At 36.0% G+C, this 27004-nt stretch overlaps 1 protein-coding gene across 5 annotated transcripts in view; it reads right to left on the bottom strand.

Moving 5' to 3' along the window:
* Chd6 (chromodomain helicase DNA binding protein 6) overlaps positions 1–27004 on the bottom strand; it is a 211559-nt gene that overhangs the window by 70269 nt on the left and 114286 nt on the right. For all 5 annotated transcript variants that reach the window (XM_071608931.1, XM_071608932.1, XM_071608934.1 and 2 more), the window contains 11 exons: positions 24944–25006; positions 24110–24168; positions 23334–23451; positions 17379–17465; positions 17061–17195; positions 12060–12181; positions 10256–10499; positions 8801–8977; positions 8078–8221; positions 4931–5186; positions 3806–4016 (listed from right to left, as the gene is read on the bottom strand). In XM_071608931.1, the coding sequence (XP_071465032.1) occupies positions 3806–4016; positions 4931–5186; positions 8078–8221; positions 8801–8977; positions 10256–10499; positions 12060–12181; positions 17061–17195; positions 17379–17465; positions 23334–23451; positions 24110–24168; positions 24944–25006 (1616 nt within the window). The remainder of the gene's footprint in view (positions 1–3805; positions 4017–4930; positions 5187–8077; positions 8222–8800; positions 8978–10255; positions 10500–12059; positions 12182–17060; positions 17196–17378; positions 17466–23333; positions 23452–24109; positions 24169–24943; positions 25007–27004) is intronic.

Genomic DNA, 27004 nt, shown 5'->3' on the forward strand with positions numbered 1-27004 from the left:
AAACAAAATCTTGGAAGTACTTAGAGTAAATCAACACATTATACATGGGGGAACAAAGACTTGATTGACTGTAGAACTATTCATCAGAAACTATCATGAGTTCATTAAAACCCAAGGAACTTATGGAGGAAAGACCAGAATGATGAGGTGCTTCATTGTAAAATTTCATAGGACAGGGATCAAAGAGAATATATAAAAGCTTCTAAAAAGAAAAAGAAAAACATATTACATATATAGACCAGGAATCTGAGAGGTCTTAGAACTTGTCAACAGCAACTTAGGAAGCTAGAAGACAGTGAGTGTAGTAACACCTTCAAAATCCTGTGGGAAAAGAATTTCTAACCTACGATCTCAAATCCAGCCAAACTACTATTTAAGAATGAGGGCAGACTAAAAACATTTTCTAACAATGTCTGAAAATTCACCTATCATTTACCCTTCCTCAGAAGTACCTAGAAGAGGTGCTCCAACATGGAATTCACCAAAGGAGATCTGAGTCAAGAGGGAAGGAAAGAAACCTATCAGCAGGATGCCAGAAGGCAGATTAGTATTTAATAGGAAGAGTAACACACCAGGGAGGAAGAGGTCAGGTCTAAGGAGATATAGCACTGAAGACTGGTGGGTCAGAACATACAAAGAGGAGATTTAGCCAACCAAGTTACAGTTGCAGCTGAATTATAATAATCATATAAAAAATAAGCAATCAAGTGAAAACATAATTTTGATCTTCAAAGAATAAAAACTGTGCAAGCAAAAAAAGGTAAATATACACTACATGGTTGAGCTATGTTTTAACCTAAGTCACAATAACCCCAGAATACTAATCTAACCCAGAATATTAACCTACCCCCAAACATTACATGGCATACTGAGAAGACAGGACAGAAGTTGCATACACCGTGAAATATAAAGTGAAATATAAAGTAGGATGTAGAAGGGCAATGAAAGTCTAAACATTCATTTTCCATTATGAGAACAGATAATTCCTAAAATTAAAAAATATCAAGGAATTATAACTAATAATATTATTTAAATTGAGCAGTATACTAGAGAAACAGCATAAGGAAGAAAGTAACTGCTTCTGAAGTGTGGAAAACTGGGGAAAAGGGAAAGTGAATTAGAACATTCACTTTTTCATAACTAATAAAATGATTTGGCTCTTCAAATCATGTGCATATATAACTTTGATGAAAATAAAAACTAAATTTAAAAAAGTAATAATATGAAAGACAGAAGAACCCTGCTGGATGAAGTTGGGGTGAGTAGACCATAAAAGAATGACAAGAAAATGGTTAAAAGTAGGGGAAACTTTACATCCCCAGCACCCTCCCCACTTTTTTTGAGACAGGAACTTGCTAAGTTGGCCAGGTTGGCCCTGAACTTGAGATCCTCCTGCCTCAGTCTCCCCAACATATTCTTTTTTTTTTTTTTTAAATTTTTTATTGTTGGCTGTTCAAAACATTACATAGTTCTTGATATATCATATTTCACACTTTGATTCAAGTGGGTTATGAGCTCCCATTTTTACCCCATATACAGATTGCAGAATCACATCAGTTACACATCCATTGATTTACATATTGCCATACTAGTGTCTGTTGTGTTCTGCTGCCTTTCCTATCCTCTACTATCCCCCCTCCCCTCCCCTCTTCTCTCTCTGCCCCCTCTACTGACATTCATTTCCCAACATATTCTTAATAATTCTCATAAATTAATTAAAAATCAAAGAGCAATAGGAAGTCATTGAACAACATGCATAAGCAATCCATAAAAAAGAAATAGGTAATATGAACAATATTCATTTTCATTAAGTAATCAGAAATAGAAATTATAGACCATAATTCTGACTTATAGAATTAGCAAAGATTAAGGGTATTGATCAGAATACAGGAAAAAAGTGTTCTTAGACTTAAAAGCATATAAATAAACCCTCTTATTAGAGGACATTTTGGAAATATGTATCAAGCATCTAAAAAAATGTACATCAGAATTTACCTTAGGGACTTAACTGGAAATAATCACAATGATGATAAAGGGACATTCATTCACCAAACCCCCTAAAATGCTGAAAAATTGAAAACTGTGGGACAGTATGTCATGTTGATCATCAAAATTTTGCTGTAGAAAAATAAAGAAAAAAATCTTAAATGTGAGTTATAGCTGGGTATGGTGGTATACATTTGTAATTCCAGAGATTTGGGAGGCAGGAGAACTGCAAAGTTCGAGGCTAGCCTGGGGAACTAAGTGAGACCTTATCTCAAAATAAAAAAATAAAAAGAGGTGAATTTCACGTCTGTGGTACATGGGCCCTGGGTTCAATGCCTAGTACAACAAAAAGTGAAATATTTTTGTTGTAGATTATTATCCCAGTTCAAACAAATAAACATAACATATGGGGGGGGAGATAAAAAGGGTAGACCCCCAAGCATAAACAAGGACTTCTCTAAGTTGTAGTATTACATGTTTCCATATTTTCAAGACAAATTATTTAATACTGAATTTGAACACAAAATTGCAATAAATGATAAAAAAAAAAAACAGCATAAAAGGGAGCTAAATGAAAACTTCCATACTTACCAAAAGTCTATTAATTACACTATTATTTATTTTCAGGAATCTTTAAAAAAAAAAAAAAAAGAAAGAAAGAAAGAAAAAAAAAACCCTAAAAACTAACAATTGTATATGTTTTGAAGAATAAGATATTTATATTAAGCAAATGCTTTGGCAATGAGTTCCTAATCTTTGGTGAATTTATAAATTAAACTGCTTTATCAGTTTAATTTATTCAGAGTAGCTTCATCTAAGGAAAAAAATAAGTCTCTATAATTCTATAATTACAATTAATTAATTCTATAATCCAGTAATAATGTCTCTACTATGGAGCTCTGAGAAATTCTTTTATAGGCTAACTAAATTTTGAACAATTTTGTACATAATATTAAATTTTAACATGCTCATAAAATTGTCATTTTCTTTAATATTTTTTACTTTGATACTTTTCTATAAAGTACATGTAATACATGAGGGCAAATAGAATCTTAAAGGATGAAAACATCGGTTAAGACACTTGAGATATGCAAAATTTTATTATTTGAAAACTAATATGTTCTTTAAACTTAGCAATGCCTAAGCTACTTAGTTTCTGTAATCTTGAAAAGTCTTTTATTGTTAAAAGTACATTTGTAAAAACCCATTGGTTATCTTCAGATCACTGATGTATCACAGTGACTAAAAATCTAAGGTAAGGTATATGATGTAACAAATGTGGTTCCCACACAGAATTCAAATCATCAGCATAATAACTTGGGCATTTCATTTGCATGAGTAACGAAACTCAGGTTCATGGAATTACAAATAAGAAATGAATTGAGAGGCCATAGCCAGTGTATTATAAAACCTTAGAGAACTTGCTGAGAAAGGACATAAAGGCTTTCTGAACTGTCAGTATGCATTTTCAGAAACTTAAAGCAGCAATGCCTGATGGGATGTATTTTGTCATTAAGCAGCAACAAAAAATGCAAATTGCTTTCTTAACCTTTTGTAATGCTATTTCAATTGTTAACCTCAATTAATATGAACATAATCATATGGGTTTTTTCTTAAGCAAAATAAGGATTCCATATTATAGGCCATGAAATTCACTCCAATTAAACTTAAATATACTTGGTCATAAGATGAACTTTGAATTTTATCAATCTTTAAGAGAAGATTCGTTTCTCCATTTTTGAATGTGTGGCTGGACCAGAAAGATCAAAGAAAAGGAGCTGCCCACAGTACTGGATGCAGAGCTTTGACACAGGCTCACCTTCTTTGGATGAGATAATCTTCCAGGATATCCAGGCAGCGCACCATCTGAGAGAAGATGAGCACTTTGTGGCCACCAGCAATTAGCTTAGGGAGCAGTTTATCAATCAGCACCAGCTTGCCTGCTGCCTGAATCATGGCCTGCAGCTGAAAATCAGGGGCATCAGGGCTGTGGGTTTTTCGGAAATCCTCTAAAATTTTTTCCTCTGCCCCTGAAAATGAATGGAACAATTCTTTGAACAAAATATAAGGGTAAAAGCTGCTGTTTTATAGATCCTGGAAAAAGTGAAATGGGTTCTTGTTAGATTCTGGATCAACAATCCAGTGGGGAGATAATGCTGGGTGTGTGTTCCTGGAATGTACCCTTGGCAGTTCACTCACTGTTGGAGGGAGGACCAATGAAATGGCTTTGCTTTTCAAGGAGTTTTCACTAAGTAGAGAGAGGACTGAGATGTCAAGTCCTAAGCTGACTCACGTAGGTAAAGAAATTGTCCCAGAGATTTGACAAAAAAGGCTTTCATACCTTGTCTTCACAAAACTCGTTGTAAGAGAATCCAAGTCACATTTTATTTTTTTTTCTAAAAAAGTTTCATTATAAAAATACATCTCAAGGGCTGGGGTTGTGGCTCAGAGGTAGAGCGCTGGCACAGCATGCGTGAGGTACTGGGTTCCATCCTCAGTATCACATAAAAATAAATAAAAAAATAAAGGTATTGTGTCCAACTACAAATAAAGGAAAAAAAAAAAAAAACCCTCTCAAAATCTTTTCTAACTAGTGAACTGTTAACTTTATCTGCAGAGTTTTAATCTCATTGCCTCACTATCTATTTAGCAAAGTTACAATTTTCCATCCCCAAGTGGAAAGTGTAGGCTAGCTTGTGAGTAAATAAGGGCAAAGAGCTGAGTGAACAGTAGAGTCAGAGAAGGAAGTTCCAAACTTAGCTCTGTGTGTTTTTTAGCAAGACTCCTTAGACAAATCCATCAACTTCAGTTTATATTGTGTAAAAAGGTGAGATTATATATGTAGAGCATATAATGAGAACTCAATACACAAGATCTTTGACTATCATTGGCTTCTGGCAGAGGCTTGTGCCTGTCCTGAGTTACTCCCCCTGATTCAACTTACCATTGATCAGATAGGGATGGTTACAGCATTTTCTCAGCTCCATCATGGTGTTGATAAGATTGGGCATGTTGTGCTGATTTGCTCCCTTGGTCAAGAAGGAAAAGTTTTTCTCCAGGATGGCACGGTAGTACTTTTTCTGGATATTGGTAAGTTCTACTTCGATGATTGTCTCTTGTTTGGGAGCAAGGTTCTTTTCCACGTCATCTTTCAGGCGCCGAAGCATCATTGGTTTTAGGATGGACTGCAGTTTCTTTACCTGTTTAGAGAAATGAGATCTATTTACCAGCCCCAATCCTAACTGAATGATTACTGTGGGGGATTCAAAGCTTTGCTATCATCTCTTGGATATCTAAATCATAGTACTGCAGTAGCAGACTAAAAGAAAGATCAGATTCCAAAAGGGGGCGTTTAAAATAGCACTAGAAGGAAAAAAAGAATCTAGCTTTAATTCACAAATTACCAAGAACTTACGACAATCTCACAAGATTAAAAAGGCAAAAAGAAGAAAGTACCTATTCTCTAGGATGGAGAAAACAAACCTCTCTCTCACTCTTCTCTAACACACATACATTACAGGGATTAACTGAAGAATATTTTAAATCTTGTTAGGAGGAACACATAATATATCTCAAAGTGAAGACTTAGATGCTGAAAGAACACAGTACGTAGAGGCAATCTGAAAATGGAACCCATCAATGTCTTTTAAACAACAGCACCAGCATATGTGTTTGGGGGTAATAGTATAGGAAATTAATGTCATACACTGACACCTCCCATTCCTTTGTGGCAGTTGTTACATCAGGGACACTTCAATCCTGATGGTATTCTTTGCTATGATCTATTTTTATCCTGACAGTCCAAGCCTGGACAGAGATCTCCACTCACATGAATGCACCAGCAAGGTGACTTGTACCCTCTCCCAGGAAGACAACTGAGGTTGGAGGGGCAGGGGCGGGGGAGTAAGGGATTCAAAGTCAAAACACCTGAGTTAATCTGGGGCTAAAATGTAATATCAGAAAAATTAAGCCTAATGGGAGAATAAGGGAAAACGATAATGAAAAAAAAAATCTAGCTTCAAGTCAGAAAAGGCTGTTTAATTTTTATAAAAGGGGTGGAATCTGCTGTGGCAATGCTTCTTTAATACAATGTGACTGACAGTCACTAGAGAGTGAGTTATTGAAACAGGTGAATATGCTTTACTTTGGAAACAGATGCTTTCTACCAATTTATTCACTGTCTTTTAAAATACAGATATCTCATAAAAGCAGAGGGTAGAATACTGGTAACTAGAAACTGGGCTAGGGTGTGATGTTGATCAAAACTTCAGTTATGTGGGAGAAATAAGCTCAAGACATCTATTGTAAAACATGGCAACTATAATTAATAACAACGTTTTCTTGAAGACTGCTTTAAGAATGGATTGACTGTTCTTACCACATTAAATAAGTAGGTGAAGTAATGTATATACCAGCTCTATTTAGCCATCTATCACATATACATACCTCAAGACACAACATATAATTCTTTTTATCAATTAAAAATAATTTTTAAATTAAAAAAAAGACATTTGATGCCATTTTAATGGTTTTCTTCTAACTAACCCCAATCTTAAACCTGACTCTCTTATGAGACCTTGATTTTAACAACCAAGGGTACTTAGGAATCTAATCCCCCAAAATGGATAAGGAATTACTATGTAAAAAAGCCCAAAGAGAAAAGACACAGCTAGCTAACTGTTAAAGATAGGGACAAATGTCAATCTGCCACATGCTGGGTTCAGCTTTTGCCCTTCACTTGGTTCATACCTTGAATCATTTAGAGTATACTACATGCCAGACACTGTGCTGGTCAATACAACAAACACAAGTTTGGAGAAGATGTGGGCCTTGTCCTCAAGGAGATCATTGTCTAGGAAGAAGAAAAAATGCATACCACAAATTAAGTGCAATGGGAGAAGAGGATGCATTTCCAGTGGTCCAAAAATGAAGAGAGGGATTTTGAAGGATCAACAGACAGGGCAAATGTAGAGGAGGGGAATTATGTTTGATTTTTCACTGTTCTCAAATTCTGACTTGCATCACAAGTAGAAAGAAACAGAATGGAATTACAGAATGTATTCTTGATATCTCTTAGTGAAATTTCCAAACCTTTTCAGTCCCCCAATTCTTTGCCCCAACCCACTTTCACACCATTGCTAAATTAATTTAGCAGGGTTAATTATGTCATTCCTATAATAAAAGCCTTGCATGGCTTCTCTATTACCTATAGACTCTTCAATCTGCCTTATAACAAAACTGTAAACTTCTTCCCAATTCATCTCCTCTGTTTTCAGTTCAACCAGGTAATTCCTCACTACTCAGATTACGCTGGGCTTTTTTCCTATGCAAAGTAGTCACCACCTTTTCCTCTCTCCACCAGTTCAAAACTTATCTATCCCTCAAAATGTACTCATAAATTGTACTCTCTAAAATATTTCCTGATTTCTCTACTTCAAAGTTCTCAATTCTGTTATTTCTTCCTCTTATGGCACTTAAGCTTGTCTGGTTTATTTCTATAATTCCTAACAGAGATTTCTACTCATAGTAGATAGATTTTTATTAATGTTGGTTTTTTGGAATTAGCTTTAAGTCCAACAAACCAGATTTAAGACTAGACCTTCAAAAATAGGAAACTCAATTGATCCTGATAAAACTGGACTACCCTAATATGACTGCCTTCTTTCCCTCACTACCTGTGTATTGTATTGTAATCAAGAAGGTAGGCCTGGGAACAAGTTGTTCATTATGTAGGAGGAAGGATGAAGGGATGAGGGAAGCAGAAGAAAAGCATCATGCTCCTGAGGTCAAGCACCATGCTTCTAAGCTCAGACCTGTGAGCAAAACCACTGAATGCACAAAGGAGCTCAGTGAAGCAGAAGGCCTAATATGCTAACGTAAGACATTTTGGATGCCGAGTCATCTATCCTTTGTAGTAATAGGAATTGCAAATAATCAGGTAGTCCTCTCCAATATAAACAAATACAGAAAATAAAGGAGGTAATGCTCATTTTACCAGAGATGCAAAATCTTGTCCCCATAATGACTTGCTCTTTTCTTGATGTGAAGGTAACTATCACATTATCTCCTCAATCCTTTGGGCCCCTCTTACCTGTTCCTCTGTTTTCAGATCTCCAAACTCTTCCAGGAAAGCAGTCTCTGAAGGAAACTGTGATGGCTCCAAAAAATTTAGCAAACTGAAGAGTTCTTCCACAGAGTTCTGCAAAGGTGTTCCAGTGAGCAGCACTTTATGTTCCTATACAAATTAAAAGCACATGATAAAAAGTGTTTGAGCTATCCAAATAGTACATTTTAGCGGGGAAAATTAAACCAGGGCATTGTGTGCTTAAATTTGGGGCAATTCTATTCAACCTTAATGAAAAGATGGAGTGCCAACACTTCATAGGGGTAGTCATCAAATGGGTCAACTTTTCTTTCACATCACTGATTCCAGCAGCAATTTCATGTTAACTAAAGCAGTCATTCAAATGGGTCAACTTTTCTTTCACATCACTGATTCCAGCAGCAATTTCATGTTAACTAAAGCATTCATTCATTCATTCACTTATCGAATACCTACCCACCACAAACTGACACTGTTCCAATGCATTAACATTAAAAGGTCATCATGTGTGGTACCAGTTCATTCAAGACCCAGAAACAAACCAAAACAGCTTACATTTTCAGGCCCCAAATTTCATGAGCCCCTCTTGGATTCAATTTGTGACAAAAGGACTATGTATATACAAGTAAGTGACATGTCTGAGGAAAACTTCCTCTACCCTGAATGGAAGAAATCTGTATTTATTTATGTAAAAAGCTGGCTAACTCTCACCAGAGCCATGAGCTTCAGACCCTCCAGAAGTTTGCAGTTCCTATTCTTCAACCGGTGGGCCTCATCAATTATCACACAGCTCCAGTGAATCTTCTTCAGCTCTGGACAATCTGCCAGGATCATCTCAAATGTTGTGATGACAACGTGGAACTTGAAGACTCCTGAGAGGGGGTTTCCCTGAGGATGACACAACCAAAGGTAGAGCTTTTTACCATGGCTAATGGTATAAAGAACTCTGCAAATGGGTCGCCTGCTGAATTAGAGAAGGAAGCACTGTTAAATACTAAGGCCTAAGTGAGAAGCCAACACAATGCTTTCTTCTTGTGAGATAAGTTTTTTTTTTTTTTTGGTGCTGGGGATTGAACCCAGAGCCTTGTGCATGCAAGACAAGCACTTTACCAACTGAGCCATATCCTCAGCCCTTTTCCTCTTGTGAGAAAGGAGAATATATAAGAATAAAATAGAGAATGTAATAATAAATCTACTACTTAGCAAAGAGAGACTTCACATCCATGAAACAAGTAAGGCAGCAAGTATTGTCAAAAAGGAGACAAGGATAAGGTATGTAAGAAGACAGGGAGCCTATCATTTACTAACTACTATGATAAAGAAAGAAGATGGAGTTGATTCACACACCTCCACCTAGAACTTGATCTAAACCATGTATAGCCTGAATCCAGGAAAACCCTCTGCCGCTTTTCAGATTTAAATAGTTCCATCTTGTAACTCAGGTTCCAGCATAGATTGACTCAGGGCAAGTGCTATTGGAGAGGACACACCTTGGTCATTCAGCCTTTCTTGGTGTTGCCTCACATTTCAAAAGCAGAGCTGCATGATGTTAGAGCACATGTGAAATTTCTCCCAAATGTCTCTTGCTGTCTATGGAACCCCTGGGGAGAGCAAATGGCTTTCTTGATTGGAGTCATTTACTTTTTACCTTGCTTAATTGTAAAAACCAGTGCTGAAGACAAACATATAACCATACTCAACAAAGTGATTATATGTAACAAAATCTTTTTAAAAATTCTGTTGTGCTTTTAATAACATGAAACCTGTTTTCTCTTTATCTGTCCAATGTGTCTACCTCCTCTCCAAACTCCCTGGCTAGAAATCTATCCACTGTATGATAATTCTTCTCACTTCCTTCACTGAGCACATAACAATCCAGATAAAATCTGCATATAAAAGCAACTTCATAAGCCAACACTGAAAGCCGAGAAAAGATCTCTGAGGTATCTCAGAGGGATATGAAAGCATGCCCACTAATCCTACGTTTTATCATAAATTAAAATAAACTATAAGGGCAAGAAATCAGCTTCAACAAACATATGACTCAACAGAGTAAGTCAAGAGTTATCTAAAGTATAGGAATCTGAAACTCCTGAAGATAAGTGGTAGATAGGATATTCTGAACTCAAGTAGTCCCTGGGTCTCTGTGATTTGTGTGAGGCTCACCTGTGCATCTCTGTACACCATTTCATATTGCTGGATCATCTGCCTGCTGATCTGGCTGCCATGGTACACAATGGCATTCATCTCTGTCCATGTTCGGAACTCCCGCTCCCAGTTAGTAATGGTGGAGAGAGGGGCGATGATGAGAAAAGGGCCATGGATTCCTCTGAGGAATATTTCTGAAAGGAATGTGATGGACTGGATGGTTTTCCCTAGGCCCATCTCATCAGCCAAAATACAGTTTTTTCTGTAGAGGGGAAGAAATACAGGTAATGCATTATCAATATAGTAGAGCTGTTAGAAGTTGGTAAAAACGAAAAAACAATAATAATAATGAAAGCTTCACAAGTATACCTTGATTGGTATGGTCATCAGTGAAGGCTTTTTTTCATTTTATAGAGATGAAACAGGCTTATTTTTTATTGTTATTCATACCCTTCCTACTTCCAAAATGGAACTATGCCAACTTGGGAGAAAATACTAAAGTAAGTCTATTAAAATATAAACTAAAAAAAATTACTAAATATTAAAATAATATCGAGGAAAAAATGCTTCAAACCTAAGCCAGTTTTTGTAATTGAAAAACTTCCTAGAAGCCAAGATAAAAATAAAAAGATGAGAAGTTATGTGGTTCTCATCATTTATCATTTGTTTGTTATCAAAGGACAACATTTGAGGGGCTGGGGTTGTAGCTCAGTGGTAGAGCGCTAGCCTAGCACATGCGAGGCACTGGGTTTGATTCTCAGCATTGCATATAAATAAAATATAATAAAGGTCCATTAACAACCAAAAAAATATTAACGAAAAAAAAGGATGTTTTAAACCATGTGATAAATTTCTTAAGAGTAAAAATGTTGGTTTCTTCTAGTGATCCAGAATCACAGACTGCATACCAGAGCTATGGCTCTGGAAGGGGTATGTCCATCATCTGGTCTCACTCTCTCACTGTTCAGATGGGCAACCCAAGGCCTGGATGGGTGAATTATGCTCTGGGTCACACCTTTAGTAAGTGGCAGAGACTGACTATGCTAGAACATAGGTGTCCAGAATCCTATGTAGATGGGTTTTGCATAACAACACAATCTTAAAAATCACTATTATGGGGTATAATCTAGAATATTAAGAAAATCTCAACCCACCTTTCTGAAATTTCATCTGGTTGAACCAGATAATGACAAGAACTAGAACACCAAAAATTCAAAATGGACTGCTATAGCACATAAGTCCAGAACATATATGGCTCACAATTTAAGTCCAAAAGTGGGGGCTATATTTCAGATCCATTCTCTTTTAGAGCCTTTTGTTGGGGGTGAGGGAGACTAAAGACTTAGAGACAGAAAACAGTTTTAAAAAATATTTAGTATTTTGTTTCACCTAGGTTGACCCCCACCACTCTCTTGCTTCCAGTAAGGCACAAAGACAGGGATGTCTAAACATCATTTCTCCCCCCACCTTTTTTTTTTGTACTGAGGATTGAACCCAGTGGTGCTTAAACACTGAGCCACATGCCCAGCCCTTTGAGACAGGATCTCACTGAGTTGCTTAGGGCCTCGCTAAATTGCTGACATTAAACTTGTGATCCTCCTGCCTCAGTCTCCCTAGCTGCTGGGACTGTAGGCATGTCTTCCATGCCTGGCCTTATTTTTCCTTTTGGCTGAAGAAACACCTAAAATAAAAGCAAAATCAGCCTTGAACAATTCTAAATGGAGGCTATGCTGCTCACTCACCACTCTGCTACTGCCAGTTTTTGAGGCGAAGGCAACAGTTTACCTCCAGATACAGATATCTGGGTAGGTTTTGGCCTTACCTGTTATACCAATTAAAAAGAAGCCAGTTCATTCCCTCTAGCTGGTATTCCCGAAGTTGGTTACTGTTCTTATATTCGCGAGATTTCTCAAGTTTCTGCCAGGAGTCTGAAGCAGGCCGTTCCTAAGGAAGAAGCGCAAAGTACAGTACAAAGAAAAGGATGTTAGGAGCATAAAACCATCACTGGCAAGGTGGTAAACCTCAAATACTGCCCAAAGGCTGGTTTCAAACTATAGTTGTAATTTTCTGAGTAATAAGCAGTCTTATATTTTTTAATTTTAACAGATTAAAAATACTTCTATAAAATTTACAAGTAATTAAGAAGAGAAACAGACACTCCTAAAACTTGATAAGTGTCATATGGCTTAGACATATGATAGGATGCCATCTTCTTCTATACTTTAATTTCCCTGCAAGCTAATATTAGGGTTTTTTTTTCAGTTTCTATTTAAAAATTTGTTTCTATTAATTCTTTTTTACATCATTTTTAATTTTTAATTTTAATTTGTTATATATGACAACAAAATGCATTACAATTCATATTACACTTATAGAGCACAATTTCTCATATCTCTGGTTGTACACCAAGTAGAGTCACATCCTTCGTGTCTTCACACATGTACTTAGGGTAATAATGACCATCGGCATTTGTTTTTTTGGGATTGGCTAATTTCACTGAGCATTATATTCTCCAGCTCCATCCATTTGTCTGCAAATGCCATGATTTTATTCTCTTTTAATGCTGAATAATATTCCATTATGCATATATACCACATTTTCTTTATCTATTCATCTACTGAAGGGCATCTAGGTTGGTTCCACAGTTTACTGTGAATTGTGCTGCTATAATCATTGATGTGGCGGTGTCCCTGTAGTATGCTATTTTTAAGTCCTCTGGGTATAGACCGAGGAGTGGGACAGCTGGGTCAAATGGTGGTTCCAGTCCCAGTTTCCCAAGAATTCTCCATACTGCTTTCTATATTGGCTGCACCAATTTGCAGTCCCACCAGCAATGTATGAGTGTGCCTTTCCTCCCACATCCTTGCCAACACTTTTTGTTGTTTGCATTCTTAATAGCTGCCATTCTGACTGGAGTGAGATGAAATTTTAGTTTTGACTTGCATTTCTCTAATTGCTAGAGATGTTGAACATTTTTTCATATATTTGTTGACTGACTGTATATCTTCTTCTGAGAAGTGTCTGTTCACTTCCTTGGCCCACTTGTTGATTGGGTTATTTGTTTTTTTTGGTGTTAAGATTTTTGAGTTCTTTATATATTCTAGAGATTAGTACTCTGACATACATGTGGTAAGAATTTGTTCCCAAAACGTAGGCTCTCTATTCACCTCACTGATTGTTTCTTTTGCTGAGAAGTGAAGCTTTTTAGTTTGAATCCATCCCATTTATTGATTCTTGGTTTTAATTCTTGTGCTATAGGAGTCTTATTAAGGAAGCTGTGGCCTAATCTGACATGATGGAGATTTGGGCCTACTTTTTCTTCTAATAGATGCAGTGTTTCTGATTTAATTCCTAGGTCTTTAATTCACTTTTGAGTTTTGTGCATGGCGAGACATAGGGGTTTAATTTCATTTTGTTGCATATGGATCTCCAATTTTCCCAGCACCATTTGTTGAAGAGGCTATCTTTTCTCCAATGTACATTTTTGGCACCTTTGTCAAATATAAGATAACTGTAATTAGTCTCTGTGTCCTCTATTCTGTACCATTAGTCTACCAGTCTATTTTGGTGCCAACACCATGCTGTTCTTGCTACTATTGCTCTGTAGTATAGTTTAAGGTCTGGTATAGTGATTCCATTTGCTTCACTCTTCTTGCTAAGAATTGCTTTAGCTATTCTGGGTTTCTTATTTTTCCAGATGAATTTCATGACTGCTTTTTCTATTTCTATAAGGAATATCCTTGGGATTTTGATTGGAATTTGCATTAAATATCTATAGTGCTTTTGGTAGTATGGTTATTTTGACAATATTAATTCTGCCTATCCAAAAACAAGGTAGATCTTTCCATCTTCTAAGGTCTTCTTTAATTTCTTTCTTTAGCGTGCTGTAGTTTTCATTGTAGAAGTCTTTTATCTCTTTCGTTGATTCAAGTACTTTATTTTTATTCTGTTAATTCTTTGTACCAGGAAATGGCACTTTGTGTATCAGCTTAGCAAAGTACAGTGGGTCAAATATTGTGTTGGTTAGTTTCTAAAGTTAGCACATACGGCAAAAAAAAAAAAAAAAAAAAAAAAATCAATCAAATTCCTTACATTCCCCTTAAACAAAATAGAGGCAGCCTTGGTACTTTATTTTTCCTATAAAACAATGGTTTCTAAAAATAATCTTATCTTTTCTATATTGATACGAGATGCTACATTATATATTAGGTTCCAAGATAGTCATGGAGTTGAATCACGATTCTTCATTTCCATTGGCTTGAGTATCACATTCTTTGATTATTCTAGTTATATATCTGATGGGGAATTATTTTCCAAAAACATCTTTGCTATTTTTACTATGCTGTATAATTTTAGAATCAATTTGTCAAGTTCTCTTAAACTCCAGTTGGAATCTCATTTAGAATTACAATGAACTTATTAATTTGGAGAAAATTTAAATCTTTATGTATTGAGCTTTCTAGCCACAAATCTCATTTATTTTTTCTTAGATAGTCATAGTTTGCTTATAGGCAAAATGAGCTCCCAAAATGAGACTTTAAGATCTTAAAAATAAAAAATTCTTAGTATGCCTATATGTATAAATGAGAATATTGAGACTATAATTTTTCCATATAATAACTTCAGTCTTTGATGGCTCACCTTTGGATTACTATAATCAAATTTTCACTTGATATGCTATTAACTAAAACCAAGCCACTTACCCATGAAATTTAAAAAAAAGAAAAAAAAAATCCTCAATTATTTCATTCATGTTTGGAATTAAGTCTAAGCTATCCATGGCCTTTTAGAAAAGTATGTGATAACTATATTCTGGTATGGTTAGACTTTGAAATGGGACTCTAATGAACATTATCAACACATAGTTATAGGTGTTTTGAGAAACAAAGGGGGAAAACACATTATGCCAGTCTTTAAAAAAAAAAAAAAACAAAAAAATCCCCAAACCCCCAAACCCCACAACTCTTAAAGCAAAAGCTTCTGAGTGAAGATATTCCTATAAGTTCTTATGCTCTGTTCCCTTAAAGAAATAACATTCTTCTTAGCCAATGGGAACTCTTCAGACTTCAGCCTGGATCCCTGAAGCCCAAGCAACCCAGTTCACAGGAGCTTCCTTGCTCTCAGAGACTCAAGTACCTGGCTCTCAGTCCTGTAGCTACCATGACAGAGTTTCACTATGGATTTCTACTTTGCCTTGTAAGTGCTCTTATGTAGAGGTATTACTTTCTGATCTAGTCACTGCTTTGGGTTTTTCGTCTTTTAGGTTTATTTAGATATTGAGTCAAGACTGGTAAGATTACCTGTAAACTTCAAAATCTAGAATTAGATCCCTTAAAAAAAAGTCATTCAGGCAAAGTACCATTTAGAATTTGTCCTATTTGTAACACATAAAAAGATAGCTTTAATTATATCTTTGGTACAATTTAAGTTTAGAATTCTTCAGATGAAATTTCAAAATATACATTTTCAATGAAAACAAATAAATTAGGGGAAAAAAGGGCAAGTATAAAAGGATACTATAGTTCATTAAGAGCTGGGGAGGACAACAGCCTCACAACTGCAAAGTAAAGGAAAGAAAATGTGAAATCACCACAAATTACCCTTGTATTCATTTTCCTGCCAAATGCACACAGGCTGAGAAACCAAGTGGGAGTCAAGCTAGGAGAACAGGTAAGAATCATGATTACTTCTAGATGATAACAAAGGGTTAGAGTGAACTCGGCTTCCACCCTGCTTAGCTTCTGCATTATGCTGCATATCACAATCATCCTGTGCTGTCCATGTACAAACATTCTTCCATCACATTGAGCTCCTGGTGGGCAGGGGCAGTACCTTGTTTCTTATTATATCTCATAGAAGACACAACCTACAGCAGGTGCTTAATAAATGACTCACAAATTTAATTTAAAATGAACAACAGTATATATAGGAGAGAGTTAAAAGAGAAATTTAATAATCATGTAGACAAACAACATGAAACTATAAGTTTCTAATCACAATTCTGCATCTTAAAATGCCTCTTTACACCTTTCATATAGCAGAAAAACCTAAAACGAAACACTGCTCCTGAATGGATTCTAATAGGGATCTAAGTTCAATGCTGAGGTCTAGTCTTCTGAGTCTCGAGTTCCAGTAATGTAAAAGCAACAAATAACACTAATAAGGAACCAGTATGAGATTTTCATATGAAAATAGTGATTATTTTTAAACAAAAACTGATCATTTCAGTCTACAATCTTATGTTTAACAACAATTCTCTTTCCTAATTATCTTAACAAGACTTTGATTCCAATCCTTCCCCCTTTTAATGATTGATACTCTAAATACACAAATACTCCAGAATCAAGAAAACACACCAACTGAATAAACCTATATCAAAACACTATGTTCTCTCTGTGAGGCCCCAGGGATCTACAGATAAAGGACTATTCTTCCTATTAAGAATATTCCAGTTGAGTAAAGGAAAAGGATAAAACAAAGAAAAGAGATCACTGAGGAATCATGAGATAACAAGAATTAAGAAAGACAGTATCTGCTGAGCTGCTTCTGCATGCCAGGTATTTGTTATATTTTCCATCTTCCTGACTGCATATGTCAGCTACACACCAAGAAATCTAAGCTATGTCCAAGCTTCTTAAATGTCACACACAAGAAAATAGAGCTGCAGGCTGATCTAGGCAGGGAAATAAACACCCTAAACTGCAGGATCATCAGGGGGAATGACAAAGGTAAGATGCCACAGAAATGGCTTAGGAGCACAGCTTCACAACCACATAAAATTACTTGTTATCAAAGGTACCAGACAGAAATATAGATACATTACCACGTGTTTAATTTCAGGGAGAATTTGAAGAGACTCAAATTCTTTAACTTTTGCAGGATCCACATCTTCCTCCAGCTCCCAAGTGCTTTCTTCATATGGCAGGGAGCACCACTTCACCAGGTAATGTGTCACCTCCTGATAGGAAGCAGGAGAAAAACTTAGGGCTTTCTTCCTACTAGATTAAAGGAGTCAATCACACTTTGCCACCCTTCATGATGACACATGAATAAAATAAGACAGAAGCCACATGTTTTAATAAGTGACATACATAGAAGGAAGGGATGATGCTTTAGGAGAGGCAAATGGCAACACACCCACCTCCCCTGTCTCTGCATCCTTGGTGTGAGCCACTTCCAAGATGCGATCCACTTCTACATAATCTGGATTGAACAAGTCTTCATCAGGCTAACAAACAGAGAACAATTAAGAGATGCATTTTCCTTCTTTCACATCTAAAATCTAGAATTTTTAAGTGGTCCTTACCATAGACTCTATTAGAATCATACACAGAAAGGGTTTGCTTGAGAATAAAGTCATTTCACAGCTATTTCTTCACTGTCCCCAAATCTTACATGTCATGACTACATTTAAAGGATCCAACCACTGTATAGGCTGTGCCATGGCCAGATGAGACTTTCCTGTTAGTCACTACAGCTAGATGCAAAAATCACCACTAGGTTCTCCTTTTTTTTTTTTTTTTAATTGCTTCTTGTTCCCTTGGCAGCTTGGAATTATACCTTCTTTTTCTTTTTAGTAACAGCAGCTAACATCAGAAGGAGTATGAAAGGAGTTTTCTGGGTACTGATAAAGTTCTATATCCAGATTTAGGTGGTAGTTACGTAAGTGTGCTTATTTTGTAAAAATTCAAGACCATTTAGAATTGGTTTACTCATCTTTATACATATTAAGCCTCAAAAAAGTTCAGTTACAAATCAATAATATGCAATATTCAAGGATATTTAATGTGGATCCAGAGTAATGCTAAGTGTTTTCATTTAAACCTCAAAACTACCTCATGGAGTAGAAGTTTAATTACTTTCTGGATAAAGAAACTGACTGACAGAGGGTAAGTATTGTGACCAAGGTCAAAGAGCTGTGTGAAATAAATGGTCACCGAGCTTTCTCTTACTGAGAAACCCTCCTGCTGGACTGCTGGAACATTCTTACTGCCTCTTTGGATGGAAGACACGTTAGAGACTATCCACTTTCATTGTCTAATCAATGCAGGAATACTTTCTACAGAATCCTATCAAATCCACCCTCAAATTCAATTGTTCCCGTAAGAAATTTACTATCCTTGCCAAGATGAATCCTTTGCCAAAACAGCTTTACTTCTACCTGCTTAATAGTAGAATCACAATCTTTATCACTATTTATGAAATTATAGCCTAACTTCCTAGCTCCTAACTGCTGCTTATTGGTATGAAATGCTTCCTTTACAGCAGTGGTAAGTAACCTGATTCTATCCTAAGTTGGCTTTTCAACAGTCTCCTCCCTACCTGGTTTAAACAAACAAACACCAATTTGTTCAACAGTTCTTCATGTGCTATATTTCTGGATCTCTAGTATAAGCATTTCTATAAACACTGACATTTATTATCTATAACAGCCAAGATATGGAAATATTCTTAAGTGTTTGTATCCACAGATCAATGATTAAAGAAAGTGTGGTCTATATATATATGCACAATAGAATACTATTCAGACTTAAAAAAAAGATTATGCCATTTACAACAACATGGATGAATATGGAGGATACTATGCTACTTGAAATAAGCCAGTGAGAAAGTCAAATACTGCATGATTTCATCTGTATATGGAATATAAAATAACGTGATGAACTCATAGAAACAGAGAACAGAATGGTGGATGCCATGGGCAGAGGAAAGGGGTAAGTGGGGTGATGTTGGTCAAAGGGTACAAATTTCAGTTATGTAAAGAAATATTTTGGAGATCCAATATATAACATAGTGGCAACCCTTAAAAATACTACATTGTATACTTGAAATTTGCCAAGAGATACATCTTAAGTGTTCTCACCAAAAAGAGGAAAAAAAAAAAAAAAAAAAGATAAGCAGGTGGGCAGACAGGCAATGAGGTAAGAGACAAGATATGCAAGCATGGTGATTATCTCACAATGTATGTTTATCAAAGCATCAAGTTGTATACCTTAAATATACAAAATTTTTTGTCAGTTATAGCTCAATAAAGTTGAAAAACAATAGCACTGTGTCACTTAATTGTAGGTATTCTGTAAAGCTGATACTATTAGGAGTCCTGTTTCACACATGAGGATAAGTTTGAAGGGGATTATGCACATGACATAAGTTCACCCAGCTTGTGAGAGATTTAGTGAGCACATGCGTGCACGTGTGTGTGTGTGTGTGTGCATGTGCGAAAAAGAGACAGAGAGAGTTGTGAGAGAAGCCCCAGCAGTTTGACTCTAGAACCTAGGTGCAGACTATCCTGCAGTCCACTTCCCACCTTTGCTCTCACTAAGCTATGGTCATGACCCCAACCACCACTAAAGTTTTCCTGAGTTGCCCTTATGTTTTGCAAAGTCCTTCACCAAAGTCCTGGTACCCTAATGAACCAAGAAATGAAAAAAAGGTGCTGGGATATTGAATCAGAAGCCTCCTACCTCTGTGGCATGTGTGAGCTCACAGTATCTTGAGCTGGGTTTCCCTCACATCTACCTTGGCTACCTCATAAAGCAGTTGGAAATATGGGCATGAAGATATTCTACTCTAAACTCAGTTATTATTTGTATTACAAGAATATTATTTTTCCAAGTTACTAGTAAAAATGTCTACTAGATTAAGATCAAAAACAGTGTTATAGCAACTACTCCCCACTATTACTTATCCTTAATTGCACGATTTGCTCTAATCTTCTCGAAAGTTCTTCCTTCCCACCAAAGTATAAACTCCTGTTACTTTATTTCTAGACAACTTTACAGTTTACTGTCTCTAATCTAGGGAAAATCACTCCCTTCAGAATACATAAGAAAACAGATAACCAAGGCTGTGTAGGCTGTATTCAGGTGTTTGAACTTTGTTTCAAGAAAATGGGGAATGGTGTAGAGCAAACTTTCCTCCCTTACTTGGGTCAGTCAAATAACTACTGAGCACTGACTCCATGTCTAGTCCCAGTGACAGAAATAGGAGGAAGACATGGGCTCTGTGTCTCAGGGCTTAAAATGGAAGAATGGATATCAGGAAAAGGGTACACTTATACACTGTTAGTGGGACTGCAGTATGGAGAGTCTTCAAAAAACTAGGAATGGAACCAGTGATCCCACTCCTCAGTATTTATTCAGTAGAACTAAAATCAACACACTACAGTGATACAGCTACATCAATGTTTATAGCAGTGCAACTCACAATAGCCAAGTTATGGAACCAAACCAGGTGCTGTCAATAGATGAACAGATTAAGAATTTTTCTCAGCCACAGAGAATAATAATATTATGTCATTTACTGGTAAATGGATGGAACTGTCAAATGTTGCACTAAGTGAAATAAGCATCAAATGTTTTCTCTTATATGTGGAAGCTATAGAGAGAAAAATAAGAAATTAAAGAAAAATGGAGGGGATCTCATGAAAATAGAAGGGAGAACAATGGTAAAGAAAGGTAATAGAGATGTAAAAAAGGATGGGAAAGGGGCAGAACTGTGGAATGAATTTATGCTATGTGTATGTATATCACAATGAATTCCACTTTAATGTGTAATCAGAATGCACTGATTAAAAAATAAATTTATAAATGGAAGACCAATAGAGTAGAGGATGACGTGGGGAGAAGGGGAGAGTACTAGGGTTTGAAATGAAACAAATTATGTTATATACATTTATGAATATGTAAAAATGAACCCCACAATTATGTATAACATAATGTACTAATAAAAATAAGTAAATAGAGCTGAGGTTGTGGCTCAGTGGTAGAGTGCTTGCCTAGCATGTGTGAGGTGCTCAGTTTGAACCTCAGCACCATATAATAAATAAAATAATTATTTCCATATACAATAAAGATATTAAAAAATAAATAAAAAAGAATGGCTCTTTCAATTATAGTCATCACCTTCTAGTCCCAATTCTCTTTTAGAGGAATAGTACCATGAAAAACTTTTTTCATAGTAGCTTTACAATACACATACAGAGAATGAAATCTACCAAATTATGCTATGTCCATGTATGAATACACTACAGTGAATTTTGCTTATATACTTAATTATAATGCACTACTGAAATACTACTACTACTACTACTACTACAACTACTACTACTACTACTAGAAGGGAGATCAGTAGAGTAGATCAAGCACATCAGAAGGAGAGAGGAGAGGCGGGAAAGGGAAGGTAACAGGGAATGAGATCGACTAAATCATGTTATGTGCATGTATGGATACTGCATAATAAATCCCACTATTATGTACAATTACAATGTACCAATAATAATAAAAACAAACATGGAGAAAGCTAGGGCCAAATTCTAAGGTTAAATAGGAAGGATCGCAAATTGGGATAAGAATGATTACTGACATTACCCTAAAGTAATTTAGCACTTAAGGAAAAATGAACAGGACCTGAACAATGAATTGAGCAAGAGTGTGGAGCAATTTAATGTGCCTTGATGGCATCTGAGTGCCCTCTTAGGATTTAGTATTGTGACTTTACATTTTTTTTTAATTGCAGATGAACACAACATCTTTATTTATTTCTATGTGGGGCTGAGGATCAAACTGAGTGCCTCATGTGTGTGAGGAAGACGCTCTATCTCTGAGTCACAGCCCCAGCCACGTGACTTTACATTTTTAAGAATAATTTTTATTATTTCTTTTCTTCAAAAGTTATCTATATAAAAGTGAAAATTACATATTAAAAAAAAAGAAGAAAATTACCATGATCCCATCAACCAGAAAAAATGATGCTAATTTTCATGAATATATTCAACATATTTTCTATTTCCTATACATTACTATAGTGCTTCTATTTTCCTGCACACCCAAAATGGCATTTACACATTTACTGTAGAAACCTGACATTTCCCACTCGTAATAGTTTACAACACTAAGTATATTTCCACATCACTAGTATTTTTCCTTCAATATTACTTTTACTGGACATTCTATTAGGATGCATGAATTAACAAAAGCCTATTATCTAACATTTTGTTTGTTTTCAAATTTTCACCAATATAAACAACTCTTTATCATAACTAAAACTTTGTGCAAAGATTTAAGAATTTCCTTAAAATAAGTGACAGAATTACAATTTCTGGGACAAAGGCTATCCAGATTTTGGGATACCTGAGGCCTCTTGCCATAACGCTCTTCTAATAGCATTTATGCTCCTATCCAGGCAGTGTCCCTTACAACCTTAAATGTCTCTTAAAACCTCCAAACATTTGATAAGCAAAAACTAGATCTCCATTTTAATCTGCCTTTGATTACAGTTGAAATGTGCTATATCTTTCTATGTGTAATGACCAATTTTTCCTTCTTTCTGAATTCCCTGTTAATTTGTTCACTTTTCCCATTTGAAGTTTTGTATTATTCCCGTTGAGTGATAAGAGAATTTCTTTCATTAAAGCTATTTGTCATATGTATATAATATATGTGTGTGTGTGTGTGTCTGTGTATGCATGCACATAAATATAAATAGGAAAGCTCTCCTATTGGAGGTGAAGAATGTATGCCATGTAAGTATGTGCATTTATATAATTAGGAAAAACATACATGTACATAATATAAATCCATATTTCCTAATTATTTACTCAAGATATCATTAGGCATTAATTTAATAGGCATTAATTTAATTTTAATTAATAGATTTAATATTCAAAACCATCAGTCCTTTCTCTTGTTAAGATTTAGAAACTCTTAAGTTTATATAAATATAGTTATTTACTTTCTAAGAATTATGGCTTGGTTTTTGTTTTTGCATTCAAACTTTAAGTCTTTTTGGAATGCCCTTTTTATGGTGATAAGGCAGGGATGAAAAATTGTGTGAATATCCCTTTAACTCTATTTATTGGTATTCAGAGCAAAATGCATGTCCTTATGAGTTGTCAGTTTATAAACTTTGATCCTCATATCTTGGTAGGTGATTGTTTTTTTGGCTTAAATCTAGTCTAGTTTTGCTGCAAACCAGCACACACTCATCAATTTGACCAGAGAAACAACAGACTTCAACTTGGACTTAGAAACTTAAACCCAGTATTTACTGCTACAGTAAAAGCAGCAGTCAAATGAATCAGTAAATATTTCTTTACCTCTGTAAAAATGTGCTTCATCTGGGCTTGTTTATTCCTAAATCGCTTGATCTTCTGTGCAATGCGAGGATCCTTTTCCAGCTCTTCCATTGTGGCCCATTTACAATGTAAGTAGGAACTATCCAAAAACATACAAATTATGAGACAAGCACATAGTTAGCAAAAGATAAGCTTTAAGGATTCAATAATCAGGGTGACTATCTTTCTCAAAAGCAGCAGGGTGGTCTGTTGCAAAGCTGCTAGAAACTATGTTTAGAAAGGCCTTGCCCTGAAGGGCAAGAACAGAAAACCATACACAATAGAGTAATTCCAAATAATCTCTCTCACTGTGGCTTCTATAGAAATTGGCTCAGAGCAGGAGCAGCAGATATAGTCAAGCTATCAAATACACATTAGTGGACAGGGAGCTGAGAGGAGAAAAATGGAAGACAGAAAAATATTATATTCTATAGGACAGTGGTTTCCCACCCTGGGTACATGTGAGAATTTCTCAGAAACTTTTTAAAAAAATATCAATCTCTGGGGCCCACTCTGACTCTGAATCAACTTGTCCTGGGTAGAGTAAGGGCTTCAGGATTATTAAAAAGCCCTTCAATTGACCCTACTGCCGCCAAAGTTGAGCATTTTTCAACTCAAGGTAAACTTAAGTGAGCCAAGATCTGTGGGTTATGCCTTAGGGGCCAAATTACTAAAAATATAAGATACTAAAGAATCAAGAAAAAGGAGGTTTTATTTATGTAAAATCCAAATACATATAACACACTAAGTAGACGTACAAATTTCTATACTTAACGTAGAACAGCTCTAGGTCGAATGGGGGTTCTCCTGGGTGAACCTGTAACCAACAGCAAGCAGTTAGCCCAGATCCTAGGCAGTTCATCCACTTATGTCAAAAGAAAACACATAAATAACACTTCTGCCCAGTTTTAGTAAACATTTCTTGAGGATATTTTCATTTTCCCAGGCTATTTCCTGACAAGCTATTGTTCAGGTTTTCCAAAGACCAAACACATCCCTAGCAGTTAAAACAACAACACTTTCCAGGGTTCAGGCTTAATAACATTCACCTGATAAACTTAAGCTGGCCCAGGGCTCTGAAAAATGTTAGGACCAGAGCCTGGTGCAGAAGTGACCTGCATCCTAGTCTCCATCTGAAACAGTGGTAAGGGAGTTTACTTTCTTCAACACTGGAAGTAAAGATCAATCTATGCTCTCACTGGCATCAATATACTCTCTCACTTAGATTTTCTTTAGGGGATTCCTACAATGGCCCTGAGATGCTTAAGGAAAAAATCCCATTATATTTCCATTAAGATTATTTTTCTGTCTCTTCTTTATGGTCTCTGATGATTATAAACTACATATAAAAAATACCTTTGCTAGGTTCATACTGGAGAACATTATCAATTTGACCTATTCTAGATATTTAATACTTTTATGTCCTAAAATCCTCCATGGGGGTAAAAGTAAGTGTTGACCAGCCACACAATACTCTTGCCAAGCTCTTACTCCAGCTAAGATGATCATTCTAGGTTCTATAGTCAAATATCTCTTCACAAAGGGTGTAATGTATTCTAGTGACATAAAAACTAGAAACATGAATCACCAACCTCCTGGACAGTCTTAGATGCCAGGATCTTCTCAATGATGTTTGCATCATCTTCTGGAGGCTCCTGGAGACAGAGATTAAAAAGAAAATACATTATGGGACCCAAAGTCCAAGAGAATAACTCTCTAAGATGCATTAGTTATGCATCCCTTATATGAAATTCTTGGGACCAGAAGTGCTTCAGATTTCATAGCTTGTCAGATTTTGGAGTGTTTGTATTCACTACCAGTTGAGTATCGTTAATCCAAAAATCTAAATTTTAAAAAACTTCTTGAGCATCATGTTGGTGGTCAAAATTGTGCTCAGATTTTAGACTATTTTGTATTTGGGATTTTTGGACTAGGGATGCTCAATCTGTACTGAAACAGGGACTACTTCATTCAAAAATCCTCCTTTGAATACTGAAGCCCCCCTCCCATCAACCCACAGAGTGACTAAAAGATGGCAAACATTTTGATAAGCTAGAATTCAAAGAGGTGTGTTTTAACCTCTGGGCACTACTCTATTGCAGAGCAGAGAAGCCACTCTACTTTTCAGATTCAATTTGAGATCTGCCTTTAGCATCACTAAAATTGATCCTGGGGCATCCCTTCTCTTCAAAGCTTCTTAGATGCTGCTGTATAAAATTTTCAAAAATCTACAGCAGAAAAGAGTCTGGAGGCTTTAGAATCAGAAGGTTCCAAATTCTAATACCTACCCCAGCTATTGACTTTGAGCAAGCCAACTGATATCACTTAGTTACCAAATAGTAGTAGAAAAAATATCTCACTGGGTTACAGGGATGATAAATGGTATATGAAAATATACTTTGAATAGTAGCACTATGCAAAAAGAAGGCGTAACAATGCTCTATTACACTGTACACCTTTTCCTCTCTGTACCTGAAAATGGCTTGGTGTTTCACTGACAATCCTTTAACTGCAAATCCCAAATGAAAACAAACTCTTCTTTCCTACTCTGGAAACATATAAACTTTCTAGGCTCCTATTTCTATGAAATATCTTTCTACAGAGTATGTATATATTTATTTATTTGCAGTACTGTGAATTGAACCCAGGGGCTCTCTACCACTGAGCTCCATCACATGTCCTTTTTAAAACTTTTTGACACAGAGTCTCCAAGTTGCTGAATTTGTCTTGAACTAATGGTTCTCTTGCTTCAGTCATAAATTGCTGGAATTACAGGTGTGTGACACTAATCTGGCTCTACAGACTATTTATGATAAAACAAAATCAGGAGCAAAAATGACAAACTTAAAAAGAATGCACTGAATCAGAAAGTCTTATGTTTAATATTCTTTTGAGATTTTGGTAGATTCTATGTACTATGACCTTTCCCACTATTACAATATGAGACTTTAAACAGTGATGAAAAGAACACTAACCATAACAATCCCAATTCACTAATATAGTGAAAATTCACTATTCTAGGTTCCTGGTTGGAATATTCCAGAAAGATGATTTGTGCTGCATATCACCTTCAGTCTACTCATTCCAAGGTTCAACCATCCTAAAGCCATGCCATTATCAAAAAACATTTTAGGGGCTGGGGATATGGCTCAAGCGGTAGCGCGTTCGCCTGGCATGCGTGCGGCCTGGGTCTCTCTTAAAACAAACAAACAAACAAACAAACAAAAACATTTTAGCTCTTAAGATCCTAAATAAAGGTTGTGGCCCAGTGGTCGAGTGCTTGCCTAGTCCAGGTGAGGCCCTGAGTTTGATCCTCAGCACCACATAAAAATAATTAAGTAAAATAAAAGGTATTGTGTCCAACTGCAGCTAAAAAATAAATAAATAAATAAAAAGATCCTAAATTAAGTTTTCCTGAGAAAAGTGATAATAGTTAAGAAGGGGGAGAAGGAAGGAGATATGGCAGCAAAGAATTATGGAAATCAGTAAGCAGGCAAGGCAGATGCTTTCAAAGGTTACAAATATTTACTACACTCCTCCAGACACGTTAATCATGCTAGGTGCCATGACAAAGTTAATCCAAAATGACGAAACTTGTTTCTTGCTGCTCATCAAGAAGGCAACTGAACTGTAATTGCAAAAGAAGGGATTGG

This window comes from Marmota flaviventris, chromosome 2 (genome assembly GCF_047511675.1).
Source record: "Marmota flaviventris isolate mMarFla1 chromosome 2, mMarFla1.hap1, whole genome shotgun sequence".
NCBI classification, from domain to species: domain Eukaryota; kingdom Metazoa; phylum Chordata; class Mammalia; order Rodentia; family Sciuridae; genus Marmota; species Marmota flaviventris.